The sequence below is a fragment of the Eurytemora carolleeae genome, unplaced genomic scaffold, assembly GCF_000591075.1.
Source record: "Eurytemora carolleeae unplaced genomic scaffold, Eaff_2.0 scaffold663, whole genome shotgun sequence".
Taxonomy (NCBI): domain Eukaryota; kingdom Metazoa; phylum Arthropoda; class Copepoda; order Calanoida; family Temoridae; genus Eurytemora; species Eurytemora carolleeae.
The window spans coordinates 168538-190951 of NW_019396570.1; the positions used below are offsets into that span (position 1 = coordinate 168538).

A 22414-nucleotide genomic window follows, 5' to 3' on the forward strand; every position below is an offset into this window, starting at 1 on the left:
AAATTAGATTGTTATTATGCCTGAATATACCTATCACTCAATTACCCTTGTTCTAGAATTCTGTTCTTAATTCCAAAGAGTAAGGTGTCATGATTAGCTTGAAATAGATGAACAATCCCTTTAATCATATTATATTGGATATATTCCTACCCGCAGTGTTTCATATTCATAGGTTTATCCATCCTGACGGCAACCTTGATCTTCAACTCTTGATCTCCAGAACCCTTCGATACTGTAGCCTTGTACCACTCAGGGGCCTAGAGAAGCAGAGATATAGAGACAAGTAGTTCAACTATCTACAACTATTTCAACTAGCTACAACTAGTTCAACTAGCTACAAGTAGTTCAACTAGCTACAAGTAGTTCAACTAGCTACAACTAGTTCAAATAGCTACAATTCTAGTTCAACTAGCTACAAGTAGTTCAACTAGCTCCAAGTAGTTCAACTAGCTACAACTAGTTCAACTAGCTACAACTAGTTCAACTAGCTACAAGTAGTTCAACTAGCTACAAGTAGTTCAACTAGCTACAACTAGTTTTACTTATCAATTAAATTAAACCACCTCTCTGGTTTAAATTGATCTCGACGGCATAAGAGAGAAAATTGAATTTGTTGTGGCTAGTTTACCTACTTAGTTATTTTTAGACACTTTACTAATATATTTTGCATTTTTTATTTTTAATAAATATCTTAATCAATTATTATTTTTTACTGCGAAAAATTGCAAGAGCAATTGCTTGATATGCTCTTATTGTTAGTGAAATTGGAGTAAGAAATTGAACACTTGACCCAAACTCACCCAAATATACTTTATAAAAGTGGAGTAGGTTTAATGTAAACTTACTTTTGATGAAAGTGGAGTAAGTTTAATGTAAACTTACTTTTGATGAAAGTGGAGTAGGTTTAATGTAAACTTACTTTTGATGAAAGTGGAGTAGGTTTAACGTAAACTTACATTTGATAGAAGTGGAGTAGGTTTCACGTAAACTTACTTTTGATGAAAGCGGAGTAGGTTTAATGTAAACTTACTTTGGATGAAAGTGGAGTAGGTTTCAAGTAAACTTACTTTTGATGAAAGCGGAGTAGGTTTAATGTAAACTTACTTTTGATGAAAGTGGAGTATAGGTTTAATGTAAACTTACTTTTGATGAAAGTGGAGTAGGTTTAATGTAAACTTACTTTTGATGAAAGTGGAGTAGGTTTAACGTAAACTTACTTTTGATGAAAGTGGAGTAGGTTTCACGTAAACTTACTTTTGATGAAAGCGGAGTAGGTTTAACGTAAACTTACTTTTGATGAAAGTGGAGTAGGTTTAACGTAAACTTACTTTTGATGAAAGTGGAGTAGGTTTAATGTTAACTTACTTTTGATGAACGTGGAGTAGGTTTAGCGTAAACTTTCTTTTTATGAAAGTGGAGTAGGTTTAATGTTAACTTACTTTTGATGAAAGTGGAGTAGGTTTAGCGTAAACTCACTTTTGATGAAAGTGGAGTAGGTTTAATGTAAACTTACTTTTGATGAAAGTGGAGTAGGTTTATCGTAAACTTACTTTTGATGAAAGCGGAGTAGGTTTAACGTTAACTTACTTTTGATGAAAGTGGGGTAGGTTTAACGTAAACTTACTTTTGATGAAAGTGGAGTAGGTTTAACGTAAACTTACTTTTGATAAAAGTGGAGTAGGTTTAATGTTAACTTAGGTTTAATATAATTAACGTAAACTTACTTTTGATGAAAGTGGAGTAGGTTTAATGACGACTTTTCCAAGTTCTTTGTCGTCTAACGACAACATCCCTGGATTCTCTGAGTACAATTTAACCTGCACAGTTAAAATGTAATCTATATATTTTATGTACAGTGATAACCAGAAAACAAGGGAATAGAAAGACGACATTATAGCAATACTTAAGCGTTTTGATGTTAACACAAAGCAAATATGTTTACTAGTAACTTAGCAAAGCACAATTTAAGTGAAAAGGGTCTATTCACACTGTACAAATGCTATGTCTAATGTTCATTGAACTAGTTTAAGTCCTAACTTGGTAATCACTGTTTAAATCTTTTTTTGTTTTTATGTTCGATTACAACCCCTTGACAGATTTGACTCAAATTTTGTTTCGGGAACTCTTTAGAATTATTCAAATGTTCTTAGCTTTGAAACGAAACGTTTCTGTTTTCTCTAACATTCACAAAAAATTGCTAGCCTAGACGTTTCAGATAAAATCTAGTGAATATTTACATTTTGAACCACTAAGAAATGTAAAGTTTGCAAATCAAAGAGTAAAATATGGTTAATACTTATTCTGTACAAAAATAAAGTTATATTACGATATCTAAAACTAAAAAAAAACCTTGAAAACATGATTTTTCTATATTTCCAAAGTTGTGTCCAAAATTAACTTCCTTTCAATTTTTCAGAGGGGGGGGGGATGTCCCTATTCCCCTCAACAGGTGAAATATTACCTTAACTATTGGTAATGGATTAGCAGTTGAGAAATCTCCCTGAGTATCCCAGTATGGTTTACTAGCCTCCACCTGGTCTGTAGCTAGCTTCTCACTGTTTCCAACCTAGGCAACAACTTGTACGTTGGCGGACAAACTCGGACGAATTTTCATCACTAATATGTCTTTTAATCACAAATACCATGAATGACTCCTTGTCGTCATTAATATTTCTTTAATTAACAAAACCATGAATGACTCCTTGTCGTCATTAATATGTCTTTTAATCACAAATACCATGAATGACTCCTTGTCGTCATTAATATTTCTTTTGATCACAAATACCATGAATGACTCCTTGTCGTCATTAATATTTGTTTTAATTAACAAAACCACGAATGACTCCTTGCCGTCATTAATATTTCTTTTAATCAGAAATACCATGAATGACTCAATGTCGTCATTAATATTTCTTTTAATCAGAAACACCATGAATGACTCCTTGCTGTCATTGATATTTCTTTTTATCAGAAATACCACCAATGAGTCTGTTTTCGTCATTGATATTTCTTTTAATCAGAAATACCACTAATAACTCTTTATTTGTTAATACATTTTTGATAAAGTACCCGGAGGTCAAAACGTATGCTTTAGATGGCTCTAATTTACAACGCTTGATCTCGATATCCACTTTTGAATTTGAGGAATTTATTGCAGCTTGATCACACAACAAACCTTCTGCTGGTTCCCGACCGACCACAGGCTATTAAAAAAAAATTAAACCCTCGGACGACAAGCGATGCAGGTATATAATTGAACCAGGGACTCCCAGTTAAAAAGTTCTGATCATCATAATTTCAAAGTTACCATCAATGAGTTCGAAGTGAATAAAAAATGCTTACATGGACAGAGTGTTTTTCAGCACTGACTAAAATGAAAGGAAAAGCAACTCGATCTTTATATGTAAAAGAAAACCAAAAACTAAAAATGTAACTTTAAACATATTTTAGAATCTTTTTAGAAGTTTAATTCAATATTAAATTTGAATTCATATAAGAACCTGGGATTTCACTTTTTACCTATTTTTGATACTTTTTCTTAAAAATTCAATCATTGATTTCCAAACATTCTATTGACATTGACATTGACATGGCTATACATATGATAAACCCATAAAGGCTTTGTAACAGGAATGTATATTTTCTAAAAATCATTTTCCCCCCCCCCCCCGACCCTTTCAGAAAATCCTTTTTCCCTAGGTTTTTTTCCGCTGAACTGGGGAAAATAAATCAGTATAAAATAGAATGAAAAAACTTTCTTTTTGATGTCCAATTTTTATTTTTTTCCCCCAATCATCGAAAATTATTTCCCCCCCCCCCCTAAAATAAACCCCTGCTTGGTAATCTAAGCAGGGGTTGTTGTTTGTTGTATACCTCCATGGTGCAGTAGATGATTCTATTCGGAGGAACAGATTTCAGATTTCTTACTTCTAATACCACCACCTACAATATATACATGTAGGAATAGAAAAATGTATTTCAAAATATAGAAATGTAAAAATATATAAAATAAGAAAAATATTGAAAATAGAACTACTGAATTGTGAAAAAAATATAGAATTAAGGAATATAGAAGAAAACAATTTAAACCGCTAAAAAAAGAAATTTCCATCCAAATTGTTTATTAATTAATATACAATTCCTATTTATAAAACAATTAAGATTTTGCCACAACTTCAATACAACTTCAATACAACATTGGGTTGCAAAGAGTAATAGAATTTAATATCATTGTTGATTTCTAAATGATTAAAAATACGTTATTAAATTGGGTTTGAAAAAACCTATTTAAGCTTTTTAAAAAACAGCGAAGAAAGGTGAAAAAAGAGATATAATGTGAAATAAAAAATATTTAATAGTATCGATCTAAAAACTACGATTTTAAGATTAGTTTTTGTTGTATAACGTTTTTTTAGTTAGAGAAATCAAATAGATTTTTTACTATTCCCGAAAAAAATATAGATTTTTATTTCAAGGGAGGGAGAAAAAAGTTCAATTTATCCTAACCTCTGGTGCATGTTACTAAGAATCAATTAGCGAGGTTAACTAGGATATTGATATATCTCAATAATAAATTATTAATTTAAGATTCAAGTGAAAAATCACCAATAATAAGGTTAAGTTAACCAGAAAATATAAAAAAAAACATGTTAACAAGCAATTATTTGATAAACCTCGAGTTTCGACGTGATTTAAGCAAACATGTTCATTTTTATATTTAATCTACATTAATTTTACATATCAATAGAAAACACCACATTAATCATGGTTAAGCTCGATATATTTTAATTAAAAAACTGTCAGTCGGATACTTAATAATTAGTTTAACATACACAGCATAGCTCGGAGCTCCTAAACCGAACACTTGCCTCAAACTCATTAATCCCTAAATCTTTGCAACCTTTTGTGCAAACCTTTAAACGGAACTGAGTTTTTGCAACAAACTCTGATTTTCTCATTTTTATATCTTTGAAATCTGATGTTGTAGACCTTTACTTTTTCAAACTATGAATTTTGTATGGATGAAATCTAGTCTATGTTTGAAATATCAAAAGTTTACATCACCAGGATGAAAAGATACAGGGATTAAAAAATTAGAATTTATGGCAAGAACTTAGTTCTTTAAAATTCGAGAATTGACCAATAAAAAAGATTAAGAAAAGGTTTAGGACTAAGGTTCAACTTAGTTCCTAAAGAACGCAGTTTAAATCATTTGTTCATTCTAAGCAAACTCTCTTTTTTTAAAAGTTTCAAAAATGTTGTTACCTCAATTTGAAATGTAAGGACGACGTCAGATTTGGAAAGTTGGGATACTTGGGAGTCTTCGGTCTCGTCGTTTCGAGATAAAGAGCTTTGAGAGCGACTGAAAAAAAATTAATATATTTCTATAAGATATATAAAAAACAAGTTGTTTTTTGCCAGTTTTTAATTAATGTAATAAACTAATCTTCAATATCTATTGCTAAAGCTGGAGCATTCATTATTTGTTAGGACAAAATAAAAAGTTCCTGCAAGTACCTTTACTTTACTTTTATCCTAATAAGGGGATTTTTCAAAATTTACTAATTTTCTTTCTTTTAAAACTCTTGCCCGACTTTTAAGTCAGTTTTTTATTCGATGAAGGTGGGGGAGACNAAACGACTATCTTTAGATGTTTTTTTTTTCATTTTTAAACAGGAAAATATAACATTATTATTCATTTGCTTTTACTCTAAGAATCAAATGTTTTGGAAAAGAGAAGCCGTGTACAAAATGGATTTTTTTATTTCTCAATCGAAAAATAAAGAAAATTTTTCTTATTAATAATATTTTTTATATTTCTATAGCCACTTTATAATTATATACTGTCTGCCTAAATATATAAAAAGAACACATATTTTATTAGTTTAAAGCAACTACTTTACCAAAATTATAATTTAAATCTAGAAAACACATGCAAATTTAATCATCCCACACATCTAGAAGTTAAACACAGAAAAGTTTATTTATATATTTGTGTATACATTATAACTATTTTTGTTAATATGTTATTTGTAAACCAGTATGTTCCTGTATAAATATTGTATAACCATCAAGTTCAGCAGAGCAAGCAATTGTTAAAGGGACTCTAGACTAAGGGTGATCAATATTGGAATTAAGCCAACCGCCCACCGGGGGTTGCTGCGTTTCACTTTAAAAAAATCCTGCAATCAAAAAAATTTTAAAATCGTCCATACGGTTGCGAGTTTACGATTTAATTTGGGCGAAATCAACGTGTTATACATCATTTTCTTGGATATTTTATGATAAATTCAAATCTGAATTGTAACTTATTCAATTTTTATTTCTTTAAAAAGCTCTCTCTTCAGATTTGAATTGAGCATAAAATTTCCAAGAAAATGGTGAATTTTATAATATTTTAAAAAATATTTTTTTGAGCCTTACGGTGATTTCTCTGATATTAAATCGTCAATTCGCAACCGTATGAACGATTTAGAATTTTTTTTTGATTGCAATATTATTATTAAGTTAAAACGCAGCAACCTCTGGTGGGCGGTAAGCTGATTTCTAAAAAAGTCACAAATCAATCACTCTTACTGTAGACGTAATTATAAGTAAGCCTCAAAATTTAGAGTCACATGCCCTATTCACAATGATACCCTTTCAACCTTTATCTGAGTAGCAATGAGTAAAATATCGTTGTTTTTCTTTCATAAGAGTAAAATTTAGATATTTTATTCCTTGTTTCTGCTGCATTTATATCCAGTTAAAGGGAGTGACCGGCTATGTAAGGTAGTTGAACTGAGTATGCAGTGTTGTTGAAAACTTCTTTCGGATTTATTTGAGACATATTAAATTTTTTAAAGATCAATACATCCTAAGTTTGAGCGCAAATTCGACGTTCAAAACTCCTACTTTCGGGGTGGATACGTTTTCAGAATTAGTTTTTTTTAAATTATGAAATAACGACGACATAAGATGTAAAAAAAGTTCTACAATAAACTACAGACGTCATGTATAGGAACATGTTGGGAAAATAAGAATTAAACTTATCATCGAAAATAAGTAATCTTGTTCAATTATTAGTTTCTATTTTCGCACTTTTCTGGTTTCTCATTATTCACAAAGATTTTCGCAAATTTTCTAGAATTATTATTGAAAAGACGACATTTGAAGAATTTGAAGAAATCTGCGAATAAATTCCAAGAAGATACGAAATTCAATATAATAATGAAAACGAAATAATGGATTTTAGCATTGATTTATTAACAAATTTCTTTTGAGAAATATTTTTTTAACCATCTAATTAGATTACTGTATAATTTTTACTTTTTCGTTGTCGTTATTTAATAATTAAAAAAACTAATTCAGAAAACGTATTCACCCCCAAAGTAGGAGTTTTGAACGTCGAATTTGCGCTCAAACTCAGGATTTACAGATCTTTAAAAAGTTTAATATGTCTCAACTTTTATTAGATTACGTAACTTTTATTAGATTACGTAACTTTTATTAGATTACGTAACTTTTATTAGATTACGTAACTTTTATTAGATTACGTAATTTTTATTAGATTACGTAATTTTTATTAGATTACGTAACTTTTATTAGATTACGTAACTTTTATTAGATTACGTAATTTGCAATTTCCCTGATTTTGGAGAATCCTTAGAACCCAATAAAAATTTTAAATACTAAAAACGGACAGGAGTGTATATTTTCTTGTCGGGTGAAACAACTTGCTTTTTGATGTAAAATCTTTCCTTTTACCCCCAGATCTTCAAAATATAATCACCCCCGGGAGGGGGGGGGATATTTCTCAAAAATATAAACCCCTGAAAACGGATTGAGCAGGATGCCTAGCCCTAGCTTGAACTCTCTATTCAGGCAAATCCTACCTTAGTTTAGAACTCCGACGCTTTCTAGAAAATTGACAAGTTTAAAGGCATTTACTACAACGTAGTGCCTGATGTGTTCATAGAGTTTTCAACTTTTATCAAGTTAGTTGATAGAATTATCTCTAATTTTGAGACGATATGTGTCAAAAAAAACGTAATCTCTTTTTAATATTTGTTTTCGAATATTTTTATTTTGAAATGAAGAGTTTCATAAGCAAAAAAAACTCAAAAACCAACCAAAAATGTGTTAAATATTCCACACAGATCCAATAACCCAAAAGCAAATATTTTTCACTTAAAAGTTCTGAAGAACTTTCTACATTTTACAAACCATTAAAAATATAAATGTAGTATAGTCTGATTCCGAAAAGGCCAATACCAAAATAAAAGGTCTGAAAAATTTTGAGTTCACAAAAACAAAACAAAACAAAACTCGTAACAAAATATGTTTTTCAAGAATTCCAAGATTTTGATATTTTAAAATATTTCAAATTGATTTTAAAGTAAAAAAGGAAAAGTATTTGTTTTCCCAATAGATCTCATTTTTTCTAGTTGTTCTTTATTAGTCAGGACCGCAAAAATTAGTTTTTCTCGTAGATATCAAAATACTAAAAAGGTGATAAAAAAATTTCCCAATTGTGATTCCATTATATTTCTACCCTACCAACATAGAGAGGGTATTTTCCAAATCAAGCTTTCATCGTAAATTCCATTATTCCACAGTGCTATGAGGTACCTCCAAAGGCAAGTTGAATTAAAGTAAGATTCACGTTAAAGATTGCACCAAAAATTGCATTTGTTCGATCAAAGTTATTCTTATTAACCCTATCTCTGCTGGGGTACTTGAAAACCAGGATATGCTGGGATTTGTAAACAGAAGTTCAAGAACAGTGTAAAGGCAAAGATCAAGCAAGTATATTTTGTAAACATCATTTTTCTCCCAGCATACATTTTTCAGTTTCAGTTTAGTTTTTTTCAGAATTAAAAAAAAACTACCAGAGGGGAAACATGAACATTTTCTGCGTACATATGCAAATTATGTAGAAAATGCCTGGAAATTTGGAATACACGGTAAGGAATTGTGTCTTTGCCACTAACTTTAATTTTTAAATCCCTATATCTTTGAAACCAAATCTCGGCAACCTTTAATATTTCAAACTGTGAATTTTGTTAAAATATCAAAATTCTACACCATCAGGTTTGTAAAGATTATAAAATTTCAGTTTGTGACTCAAAAACACAATTCTTTAGACGCGGATTTTAAGAAAATAAAAATAAGGGGTTGAGTAATTGATTGAACTTACCCTGGTTTGATTTTGCTGAATTTTAGTTTTCCTTCCTTCGTTGGTCCTTGCTGGACCGGCAGAGATTCAAGGTTGGCCTAAACAGGCAAATTATGCATAAAATATGCAGAGATTCAAGGTTGGCCTAATTAGGCAAATTATGCATAAAATAGGCAGAGATTCAAGGTTGGCTTAAACAGGCAAATTATGCATAAAATTTGCAGAGATTCAAGGTTGGCCTAAACAGGCAAATTATTCATAAAATAGGCAGAGATTCAAGGTTGGCCTAATTAGGCAAATTATGCATAAAATAGGCAGAGATTCAAGGTTGGCCTGAACAGGCAAATTATGCATAAAATATGCAGAGATTAAAGGTTGGCCTAAAGAGGCAAATTATTCATAAAATAGGCAGAGATTCAAGGTTGGCCTAATTAGGAAAGTTATGCATAAAATAGGCAGAGATTCATGGTTGGCCTAAACAGGCAAATTATGCATAAAATAGGCAGAGATTCAAGGTTGGCCTAAACAGGCAAATTATGCATAAAATAGGCAGAGATTCAATGTTGGCTTAAATAGGCAAATTATGCATAAAAAAGGCAGAGATTCAAGGTTGGACTAAACAGTCAAATTATGCATAAAATATAATCTGAACATAAATGCAATTTTTCAATTCGAGGGACTGGTTAGCGTAATTTCAGGTGACCCTCCATGCAAATATGGCAATGTCCGATTCACAACCATAGCTTTTAAACCCTTATCTGATCAACAATGTTGTTTTCTAGAATAAAAAGTGATTTACTCTGATAATTATATGATTTCCATGCAGTAGAAATGCGCAAGTCTATTTTGTAGAGATACCCTAATTGAAAAAAAAAATTTTAATGTAAATTATAATAAAATTATTATATAATAATATAATTATTATATAATAATGTAATTCTAAACATTGCATGATTGATACTCGATAAGACAAAGCTTTAAAGGTAACATTATAAATCGGGAATTGCCATCTATGCATGTCACTTGAAATTACACTTGTACAGTTCCTTTAAGACCAGACATGAAATGTGTTTTTCATTCCTAATTTTACATTTTACTGAAAAGGTAAAATTTTAAGATTAAATCAAAAGAATGGTTGGTGCCACTTAAAATCATATTTATTGTTTCAAGATTTAAGCCGGCGCTCAATTGAAACCGATTTTGGGCGAATTTGAGACGCGGCTCAAATTCATTAAACTCGGACTCTGGATTCGTAACACTGCTAATCCCTTCATAAATTTTTAAAATGTATATTTTATGGTTGGATAAATTAATTATATTCGAAGGGCAAAATATTAACAAAAAACTTGTTTAAAACTTTTTGCTCTTTAAACCCAAATCTGAACTGTTAACAAAATAAATATTATGAAAATGCTCTGAATGATTAATCAGGCATTAGCATAAATATAAGCGAAAAAGGAAAAAAAAATCTTATTTGTTGAAAAAAAATCAGAAAATCTTTAAGAAATGTTTATGCGTTGAATCCGGGTCCGGATTCATTTTTTGCCAGGGCGGATTCAGGATCCGGATCCATTTTTTGCCAGGGCGGATTCAGGATCCGGATCCATTTTTTACCAGAGCGGATTCAGGATCCGGATCTGCATCTAAAAAGTTTCCACCTATAGATGAACATTTATACAAAGTTATTTCAAGAATTATGAACTTATTTACTTTTAGTAGATTTATCGCCGCGTTCATTTCTTCAATGTAGAGACCTTCCATATCCTTGAGCACAAACTTGGGCATCAATCTCCGGTCCTGGAATTATAAGAACAAATTTGGTTACCAAATTCTCCATGGAGCAACTTCTATGGGAGTGGTGACTATTCGCCTTTCGAGTCCCCCTCCCCCTCGACACCAACTCCCAATTAAGGATTGTAAGAGGCAATTTTTGTCCATCATAAATAAGAAAGATACTTAATTTTTTAATCATTTTTTAATATCAGATGTCGATATAATTTGATTAATTTATTGATGAGAATAAGTGCATTTTATTGGGAAAACTAAAAATATCAAAATAACAACGAAACAAAAATGAAAATAATAAAAATCTCATCATTCGAATTTTTATGATTTCCTTTTTGTGAAATAGATTTGTTTTATTATTTTCTAAAATACAGCTACAACTTTGGATTGGAGTAAAAATATTCTAACCAGAAACCACTGTATAATTGCAATTATGCAAAAAGAATTGAATTCAAGTCACGCAAAACTAAATAGATCTAAGTAAGGCATCTAGTTTTATCAAAGATTTTATATAAAAAAAAACACTATGGACCTAATCCACTTTTTATTTAATAATATATATCGCCCAGCAAAAATTACATAATAGAGATTACGGAATTTATAAAATTTTATCGAAGAAATTTGGAACTGAGTTTTTGTCACACATTCAAATTTTCTAATTCCTATATCTTTTCAACCTGATATAATAGTGTCAACCTATGATATTTCAAACTTAGATTATTTGGTCTAACAGAATTCATAGTTTGAAATATCAAAGTAAAACGTCATCAGTAATTGCGAAGATGAATTAGAAGATTTACGTTTGTGGCAAAATCTCAATTCTTTTGTTAAAAAACCGAGAAATTTAATTCCAACTGAAAATTGCCTGTAAGTCAGGGAGACTATAAACAAACTCACGCTTAAAGGGACTGTCAGATTAATTTCAAGTGACCTTCCATTCCCCGATTCACAATGGTACCCTTTAAACCATTGGTCGATCCCTTAAGGACATAGAACTTTTATATTTTAAACTCTAAATATTATGATCTAGTTTAAAATATCAAAATTCTACATTCTACAATTTAGGTTTCAAAGATGTTGGGATGAAAAATTCATAAATTCCCAACTCTAAAGATTTGTTGATTTGTTTAAACTAAAATTTAAACCTTCTCCATAGATGCTACTTTCTCTCTCCTCGCGTCCAGTTCCCGTCGGATAGCTGCCGCTTGTTCATCCATAGAGTCCAGCTGAAATATCATAGTCATCGTCATCGTCATCGTCATCGTCATCGTCATCGTATATTTAAAATTTTCTAATCCCTTTATTTTTACATGGTAAACCTTTAATATATCAAATTTGATCAAACATAATTAATTTAAAGTTTAAACTCTCAAAGCCCAAAGGTCTATGAGTTATGAGTTTATGATCTCGCGTTGCAAAGATATATAGAGATTAGAAAATCAAAGTTTATGGCAAGAACTCAGTTTCTTTGAGCCCCGGATATGATAACTTTTAATTTTTATTAGTTCGAAAAATTGTTAATAAATTTATTTAATTTTACTAACTATCAATATTTATCTAGTTACTATGAATCTCTGTGTTGCAATATTGAAAATCAAGATTCCAGGACTATGAAAATATTATTGTTTGCTTTCTAAATAAAAGAATTCAACGTCTTTGGGTTATCTTGAATTGGACATTTTTCCAACGAGAAGACGTTTAAAAACATTACTGTCTCAAGCACAATCACAACTGGTTTAATTTGGATAAAAAACGAGCAAAAACAATAATTCGATTTTTAAGTAAGAACAAAGAAAATGACGTTTTGCTACAAAGGAATTGACTCTTTGCAACAAAATCTCATTTTCTAATCCCAATATCTTTGAATTCAAACGTCGTAAACCATTGAAACTTCAAACTATGACTTTTGTTAGATCAAAAAATATAAGTTTGAAATATCAAAGGTTTACGTATTGGGTTCCAAAGATATTGGTATTAGAAAATCAGAGTTTGTGGCAAAGAGTCAATTTCTTTATATTTTTTTATCTGTGTCAGTTTAAAACTAAAGAACGAAAAGTTACGATAATTAATTGTCAAGTTTCAGCTTAGTTTCCAATTCTGGCTTAATCTAAACCTGAATTTTAAGCTATGGCTAAAATATTTAACTCGTCGATATTGGTTAAAATTTAAAACATTAAGTTTTGCGACATCTAAATGCTTAGGTTCTATAAATCAATAAATCTTGGCCCAAAATCAGAAATAATTAAATACATCGTGTAGCCAGAAATATATTTTGGTTAGCGCTGCAGTTACGTCAGTTACGTTATAAACAAATTGAGTTTGTGGCTAAAACTTGATACCTTTGTTTTGGTGTATGATAATTGAAAAGGTTATTGAACTAGTGTAAATTTTGGGAAAACATATTTTTCGAGTGGGTCCATGAAAATAGAAAAAAAAACATTTTTATATGGAATAGAACAATGTTTAAATTATGTCCGGTAATTTCACCGTTTATATTTAGTTTACGAAAAAGCAATCTCCACATTTAAAAATAAAAAATTAATGGGAAAAAACTTTTACCAAAAACAAATTATTTAACATTCATTAAAAAGTTTTAATGGTGTAATCTTGATTCATGAATGTAGACGAAATTCAAAGTATCAAAAATAATCTCCCTTAAATTGGTTAACATTTTATTTAAAGGATTGTTCAACTTTTTAAAATTATTCTCGGGAACTAATTTAAATAATCATTCTCAATGCTAACTAATTCTTGAATACCACTCTTTTAGTAGCATTTTCAACTCCAACATTCTGGAGTATCATGTGCGTTGTAAAAAGATGAGCAGCCATTTATTAAATTTCACAAATTTGAATAATTATTTTCGACAATAAATTAATCTACAACATATATTTTTTTTCCCTTTTAAGAGATATAATCAACATAATTTCAGACTCAAGTCTTGACTTTTTTTAACCTTTCTTGAGAATAATACTATTAAGGTCCCATTCTCAAGCTAATGCAGAGTAGGGTTTGAAGCGAACTAAATGTTTCGCGAAAAAATGCAAAAAGGTTCATTCGCCTTTTGCAAACTTTTTCGCGAAATAGAATGAAGCGAAAAAACCTAAAACGATGAGAAATTTTGCGAATTCTTTTTTTTGTGAAAACCATAAGTGTTTCAGCTTCAACAATTAAATGCACAAAAAAACTTTTTTTGTGAAATTCTAGGGTTTTTTTGGAAATTTTTCGCATTATTTTTTTCGCGAAATTTTTACATTTACTATTCCTCGAAAATTTCGCATTCTTTTATCGAAACAGATCTAAGCTAAATTTTGCGAGAAAAAAAAATGTTTCGAAAAATGCAACGATTTTCCTTTCCGCTGCAAACCCTACCATGACTTTGCTTCGCGGTTCGGGGCAACTGGGTGACCGTTCAGGCATCAATTAACGACTAATTCCAATTAATTTAAGTTCTTATTAAACGTTGTGTCACGTCAAACTAAAGTAAATTTCCCGTAAGAACAGAATTTTCAAAGTTTCTTTTTCCTACATGAGCGCAAAATAAAAACTAGAGGAGCTACGAGGTCGAAAAGTAATGTTGCAAAAAACTTGTCCTTCTCCTTCTGTTTGAATATGTTGTGTAATGTGTACCTGCATTGCATTATACAGAAGCTGATGCTCGAACTTTTTAATGTTTAAAATCTGCTGGAAGAGGTCATACAGTTGTTCCTTGGTCATCACCTAGAATTTCATTATTATAGCACTTCTTTTCGAGTTTATACCAAAAACTCTAATTTACTAATCCCTATATCTTTGCAACCAAATGTCGTAGAATTTTGATACTTCAAAATATGACATCAAGTAGTCTGAGTTTAAAATATTAAAGGTTTAAACCGTCAGTCTGCAAAGCTTTAGGGATTAGAAAATTAGAATTTGTGGCAAAAGCTTTTAGAATAATTGTCTCTTATAAAAATATTCGTGAACAGGCTGAACCCCTTTGTTTCATGCATAACACAAAAACCAATTTTCATTTTCATTAGTATTTCTTTCAGATTCTGAATCTGTTCTGAACACCAAGGATTTTATCGAGAATACGATATTAATTAAATACATTCTCCACACAATCTTTGTCAAAAGTTTTAACCTTCAAAAATATTTGACGCAGTTAGGATCTTAAAAAGCTCCTTTGATGTGATTTTTCAGAAATATTAAACAAAAATGTGTTAGCTAGGAAAATAATCAAATTTTGAAATTTTATATCTTTAGAACCTGGTCCTGGATATTTGATATATTACATGAAACAATCAAAGTTTGATACAAAGGTTTACACCATCAGGTTGGAAAGAAATAACATAAAATCTAAAATTTATCTTAAAATTAAAAAATTGTCTGACCTCGTTACCAAGCATCGAGGTCGGCAGCCTCTGTCCAGGTCGTCTTTGCTCGTCATCTGAAAAGCAGAAAATGAAAGAATTCATGAAATAAAGAAAAACAAAAGTTTATTCATCCTATGAGCAGTGAGCACAAAAGGAGATTGGTAATTTTATTAAAAAAAAATTTTGATGCTTGAATTTAACGCTATCTTTTTCTTTAAAAAAAATGTTAGAACTTATAAATCTAAGACAAGAAATAGCAAAACTTATGAATTCTCAGAAAAATGCTAAAAAAAACTCTGGTTTGGGCTTAAATATTTTTTTCTGAATAATACTAAATAATAAAATTTCCGGTTTCCCAAAAAAAACTGCAGTCTGCGTGGATAAAATGCTTTTAGGTATAATTTGAAATATATTTCTTTTGCCATGTATTGAATTCAGTTATTGTGAAAATGTAAAATACAGCCTAGGGCGGGGGGGAATTTACCTTTTGTTATAGCATCATACTTAGCAAGCCAGCTGGTCATGACAGTATCTTTACTTAGTCCGTCAATCTCAGGGATAGTTCGAATTCTCTGCAAGAACAAAATATTGGATATTATTTATGATAATAAATAAATCATTAATTTGTTTATGAACCTTATTTTCTTACAAATAAATAAGTTAATTTTAACCTTCTCTATCTGATGTCGGAAGACCTCCCTACAGTCGTGTTGACTTAGACCTCCGCCGCACACTAGGCCGGTCACACGTTCAGACTTAATTATAAGATCACACGTTCAAACATAATTAAAGGTCACACGTTCAGACTTAATAATTAGGTCCCATGTTCAGACTTAATAATAAGATCACACGTTCAAACATAATTAAAGGTCACATGTTCAGACTTAATAATTAGGTCCCATGTTCAGACTTAAAAATAAGGTCACTCGAACTTTCAGACTTATAATTATAATTAATTAAAATATTAGATTATTATTTAAGCAAATGTTCACAATGACAAAGAAAAGAAATTGATTGTTATTTCAAGCTAGGTGTAAATCAATACGGCTAGTTCAACTTCCTCTCTGTGCCCCCCAAAATCAACCTAAACCAATGCAAAAGAAAAAGTTGCGCTATTTAAAATTAATAAAAAAGTTTACCTTTAGGAATATATCGTTGTAACAGTGCACCGCGTTCTGAAAAGCCTCGTCGCAAGGAATTTGTGTTTCCCCTCGCAGAAAACTCTACAGAGTACAGCGAATATTAAAATTACATTTTTTATTCAATAAAAGTTTAAGACTTGACCCCTTTAACCATGTAAATTCACTCTATAATCCAAAAACTATACCAAATTAGTTTTAGAGACTTTCCCAAAATTTAAACTTGCAACTGCATTATCAATATTCTGTATATATATTACATCGACCAGAAATAAATATATGACAGTTGTTGATTCCAATCAGATTTTTTATGCCTTTTTGAGTTTTTACGAACACTCTCTTTAAGATTAACTTACATCAACTTTAGATCGAAGTTTATCCAATCCTTCTCTGGAAACTTTCTGGTGTCTTTTGGACATATCGTTCGGCTGTTTGGCATTAAATGGATAAGATATGGCTCTAAAATAAATGATACAATTATTGTTATTGATTAACTTTTAGATGTAAAAACAGAACTTAATTCTTAATCATCTTGTTTACTAATATAATTTAAAGAAATTGAGTCTTTGCCACAAACTCAAATAATCTAATCTCTATATCTTTATATCTAATTTGTTTGAAATCTTTAATTTTTTAAACTAAGATTATTTGATTTAACAGAATTTTTTTTTAGATCTAAATATTTATTTTGTAGCAGAGATTAAGATATTACAATTGTATTACAAGTTTACAACTTTCATAAATGGAAAAACTACAATTAAATGGATAAGATATGGCTCTAAAATAAATAATACAATTATTGTTATTAATTAACTTTTAGATGTAAAAACAGAACTTAATTCTTAATCATCATTAAACAAGGAATTGAGTCTTTATATCTATTTTGTTTAAAATCTTTAATTTTTCAATTTAACAGAATTAAGACATTGAAGTGTGGCAAAGTTTCAAATCCTTTCAAATGGTGACATTTTCTGCTTTTTTAATTAATTTAACTGAAATGCTATAGATTCATAATTATAAATTTATACATTAAGCATACATGCACACGTTTGGATTAGTGAAGTTTCATTGAAACAATTTTTATTTTGAGATTTTGAAGTAATTCAACTCCTAAAGCTAAAATAGGGATATAAATATGATAAGAATGTTTAGCCCACAAAGCTATCCTGCTTATATATATTGCCTTCCTCATGCACATTATTTTTATATCATTGGCTACCTATTCAGATGATCTTTAAAAATCCGAAACTGATAAATTATAAACTTTTATTCCGCTCTAAATGTAATTTACCTTAAAACAAAGACATAAAGTTGAATTCTAGTTTTCCTCTCCTCCTCTTCCTTCTGCTGTTTCTCCACAACCTCGGCCTCCGTCAGCGTCTTCTCACTGACCAGAGAGGGGGAGGGGGAGCCTCGTCCATCATTTCTCTGTCCTCTACCATCCTGGCCTCGACCTAATCCTCCCCTCATCATGTTTCCGTCCATAGACATCGGGGAGGGGACCCGGGGAGGTCCACCATTTTGCTGGAGACCTAGAACCAGTTTTTTATCAGACAAGATCAAAATTTAAGAAAAAAGATGTTCAATCTTATATTAAACGAAAAACTAGAAATTACGAGAAAAACTAATCATATTAAAAACACCAAAAAATAATGCAAAAACTAGAAAACAAGACACAAATAAAAACTAGAAATGAGTAAAAAAAATTAGAAAAAATTATGACCAAAAATGTAGAAAAATCTTAGACAAAATCATAACTTTGTGCAAAATTTGCTATTTAAGTGAAATAAAATACCAGTTAAAAAAATAACTTCAATTGTTAATTTGACATGATCCTTTGAAGCTAAACGTTAATAATAAAGGAAACTGTTAAAGTTTACCATTCTTCAAGCCTCCTGGAGGCTCTAGGAAGGAACTGGTTCCATGGTTCCCTGTACTAGAGGGAGGCACCTAGATAAAATATAATAAAGTGAACTGGTTCCATGGTTCCCTGTACTAGAGGGAGGCACCTAGATAAAATATAATAAAGTGAACTGGTTCCATGGTTCCCTGTACTAGAGGGAGGCACCTAGATAAAATATAATAAAGTGAACTGGTTCCATGGTTCCCTGTACTAGAGGGAGGCACCTAGATAAAATATAATAAAGTGAACTGGTTCCATGGTTCCCTGTACTAGAGGGAGGCACCTAGATAAAATATAATAAAGTGAACTGGTTCCATGGTTCCCTGTACTAGAGGGAGGCACCTAGATCACTATGTTTATATTTCATTTAGGTACTTCTCTCTAGAACAGGGATCCATGGAACCAGACATAGAGTAATAAAACGAAGAGGTAAAGCTAACCTAAGATGTACACAACCGACCTCCCTTTTAATTAATTAATAGAGAGGACGGTTGTGTACATCACGATATGTTTACGTATCTAACACTGTACACTTGTATAGAGTGTGATCGTATTTCTTTGGGGTGGTAAAATGTAGATAATTGAAAGTTAGTATTGATAATTAAATAGACAATTAATATGGATTATAAACACAGGATTGTATACTGCAGTACATTCCAGTTCAGTTGTTTGTTTATGTTAATAAAAGTATGAACAAATTTTGCATCGTGAAAAAGTGCAAAAACAATTCTTGTTATACCTAATACCAAAACATTGTGCATGGCTAACCCTTTAGACTTCACCATATATCCCTCAAGTTGTATTTGCTCAAACCATTTAAAGAATGAGATATTAGTCAGCGGAAAAACCAAGTTTGAAGAAAAATGCAACACCATTGCTCTCAACTTTAGGTTAGTATAAAAATGTATTGTTTAACTTATAATGTTTTAATATTTAACATAATTTAAAAAAAGAAGTCGCAATTAAAGATGCGTGCGCATCATTTTTTGTTCATTTTTTTATCATTTGTTAACTACCCATCCAGTTTCTTTTTTCAGTACTTCATTATAAGTTTGAATTTGTTTGTTCACAGAATAACAGGCGCGCAACTAGGAGTGGCAAAGGGGGTGGCAACCGCTCCCCCCCCCCTTAAGAAGAGTTGAAGAGAAGAAAGAATAAAAATGTTTGAAATAAGAATGTTATTAAAGTTTTAAGCTAAAGGCATGCCCATTGAAACTTAATATTTTTGACAGAACTTTTAGCTAATAAATTGAAAACCTACAAATTTGAAAATTGTCAAATGTTTGCAGTCAACATCAAGAAAATCTGAAAATTTGTCGATTTCATAAAACCCCCTCTAGAAATACGATCACACTACATACAAGTGACTGGGGAACGGAGAGTTAAAGAGACTGGGGGAAAGAAGGAGAATTAAAGAGACTAGGGGAACGGAGAATTGAAGAGACTGGGGAACGAAGAATTAAAGAGACTGGGGTACGAAGAATTAAAGAGACTGGGTAAGGAAGAATTAAAGAGACTGGGGGAACGGAGAATTAAAGAGACTGTGGGAACGGAGAATTAAAGAGACTGGGGGAAGGAAGAATTAAAGAGACTGGGGGAACGGAGAATTAAAGAGACTGGGGGAACGGAGAATTAAAGAGACTGGGGGAACGGAGAACTAAAGAGACTGCGGGAACGTTATTTCAATTGACCCTCCATTTAATGAGTGACATGCGTGTCCAATTCACTACGTTACCCTATAAACATTTGTCTGATCAAAGATAAGAACTATTCTTCTTGTATTCTCTCAGAAAATATTTGTTTTTTGTAAAAGGGAGTTGCACATTTAAGCTTTCAGAGACATTGAAGGAAATAATATGAATGTAACATATTACAGAAAAGAAAACCGATCATAATTTCCTCGTTGTTACTTAGACTATTAAAGCGTACTGTTGTGAATCGGACATGACACTTTCTAAATGATGAATCGCTTGAATTTACGTCTATAATTCCTTAATAAGCGATTTATTTAAAAAGTAAAAATGAAAACTCACAACGTCCTCCTCGTCCTCGCTTGAACTTGGCTCTAACATCCTCTTTTAGCTACAAAATAGTAAACATCATTATTTCATTTTTGAAATCAGAAATTTTTTAAGTAATTTTTTGATTTCACAATCATTAATTTACATAGTTTTTAAAGACATTTTGTTGATTAATATTCATATTTTATATAAAATGTTTTTATATAAAATGTTTTCATAGGGTACAAAGTTTTTTTTCGATATTAATATTTGTAAATCAATTCAATTTTTAACAGTTTCTATCGTTGGTTTTGTGCTAGAGTTTTTGTTATTATACAATTTAACAAAGATGCTCCTTATAGTTTAATAGTATTAGAACTATTTTTAGTATTACTAATACTATAATAATATTAGAACTATTTTTAGTACTAATACTTTAAGACCTACTTTCTTTGTCATTTAAATCAAAGTAATGTTTAGAAGGTACACTTTCTGCATTAATATCAGAGCACTCCCTTTAAATGTAAGAACCACCCCTTTAAGTAAAAAAATATATTTTTCGACATAAATTCGTGATATTCTTTTTTGATTCTCTAATCGCATGATTGGTATAAAAAATAAATGGGAAAAAATAAAAATAATCAAATTTTAATTTTTTTTGAGCAGTTTATTATTGTTCTCACCTTTATAAATTTAGTTGTAGTTGAGAGAAAACAAATATGATCAACACTAGCGCAGAGATCATAAAGTCTCTGAAAACAATATTATTTGTTATTAATTAATAAGTTAAGTTTTCATCCTAACTAATATTAACACCTGTTAACCCCGTTGTTTAATTCCTTTTAGACTCATGTAGAATTAATGACAATTGCTTTTTTAGTTTGAATGTAAAAGACATTTTTCAAATCTTCTAGTTGTGTAATCTAAATTTTAGTTTATTGTATAGTTTAAAAAATAAAAATAAAAAAATTACTTATTTGTTATGAAATTTTTTCTCAAAAATTAAGCATGGCGTTACAATTAAATCTAAGTGCTAAAATTTCATGTTAAGTCAAGTCCCAAGGGACAATCCATAGGCGCAACTGGGGGGGGGCGGCCGGGCGCGCGCCCTCCCCTAGCACCTGAGAGGGGGGGCGCGCCCCCCCCTTTACCCGTGTATGTAAGTATAAAAGAGGAGATGTAAAGGGTTTTAATCATACTCATATGAAACTCCTCTACGGAATATCTGCACTCCTCCTACCAGCTTGCTTGGTATTCCTTCATTTTGTCTTTTACCTCAACAAAAATCATATTTTCTAATGAACCAGCGTAATGGGAAAATCGTTCCAGGAAAAGTTTGCATTTTTCGTGAAATTTTTTTATTTCGCAGATTATTTCGCATTTTCCAGCATTTCGTTCGTAAATATAGCAAACATTTCCGCTTTTTTCGCGCCTGTTTAGCGAATATTTTCGCTTAAAACTGCGGCTACAGTTTCTCTAATATTTTTGAAAATCCATCCAAACGAATGGAATTCTTCAAAATGGAAAGGAAAGAACTATACTTTTTAAATTTAATTTTTAAGGTTGCCGAGCCTGGAGACAACTCAATTCAAGTAATTGTTTTAAACTCTCATAAAACAAACATGATTTTTTAGTTTTTTTGTTGGTTCAAAAAAATTTGGGAAACTAAAAAAAATGTTCAGTATACAATCAGTAAAGAAAAATTGAAGCGATTTTTAGTTGAAAAAGGAAGATTTATTTTTATTGATGTTGTCAAAAATAAACATGCACTTAACCTATTGGGTGTAATTCTTAACATTACAATTGAGAAATGACTCAAATATCGACTTTTTAAAACTCAGAATTTTTTAAATTATAGTCTTGACAATTAATAGATATTTGAACTAGTATGAATTGTCAGAGATGGATTCAACACCTCAAATTTATGCAGGTATAGTTTTTCTTCATATTTATCATCAAATTTAAAAATTATATTTTGGGGAAATTTTATTTTTGTAGTTTCCCTCGACCCTTTAAATCATTTTCCTCCAGTTCATTGTCAATCTTTTTGCAAAATTAAATGAAACTAATTTTAG

At 30.6% G+C, this 22414-nt stretch overlaps 1 protein-coding gene and 1 long non-coding RNA gene across 2 annotated transcripts in view; one reads left to right on the plus strand and one right to left on the minus strand.

Annotated features, from left to right (window-relative positions):
• LOC111705663 (calcium-dependent secretion activator) overlaps positions 1-21099 on the minus strand; it is a 62252-nt gene extending 41153 nt beyond the window's left edge. The window contains exons 1-19 of the mRNA XM_023478285.1: positions 21023-21099; positions 20373-20421; positions 18317-18386; positions 17728-17968; positions 16793-16895; positions 16437-16520; positions 15969-16052; positions 15782-15869; positions 15316-15371; positions 14573-14662; positions 12088-12168; positions 10868-10954; positions 9179-9255; positions 8539-8610; positions 5266-5362; positions 3874-3942; positions 2462-2566; positions 1725-1817; positions 151-257 (exon numbers count right to left, since the gene is read on the minus strand). Of these exons, the coding sequence (XP_023334053.1) occupies positions 151-257; positions 1725-1817; positions 2462-2566; positions 3874-3942; positions 5266-5362; positions 8539-8610; positions 9179-9255; positions 10868-10954; positions 12088-12168; positions 14573-14662; positions 15316-15371; positions 15782-15869; positions 15969-16052; positions 16437-16520; positions 16793-16895; positions 17728-17968; positions 18317-18386; positions 20373-20411 (1643 nt within the window). The 5' untranslated portion in view covers positions 20412-20421; positions 21023-21099. The remainder of the gene's footprint in view (positions 1-150; positions 258-1724; positions 1818-2461; positions 2567-3873; positions 3943-5265; positions 5363-8538; positions 8611-9178; positions 9256-10867; positions 10955-12087; positions 12169-14572; positions 14663-15315; positions 15372-15781; positions 15870-15968; positions 16053-16436; positions 16521-16792; positions 16896-17727; positions 17969-18316; positions 18387-20372; positions 20422-21022) is intronic.
• Positions 21100-21541: 442 nt separating this feature from the next.
• Positions 21542-22275, plus strand: LOC111705658 (uncharacterized). Its single transcript, XR_002766062.1, has 3 exons — positions 21542-21590; positions 21902-21931; positions 22227-22275. It is a non-coding gene; the product is annotated as an uncharacterized LOC111705658 (long non-coding RNA).
• The last annotated feature ends 139 nt before the right edge of the window (positions 22276-22414 follow it).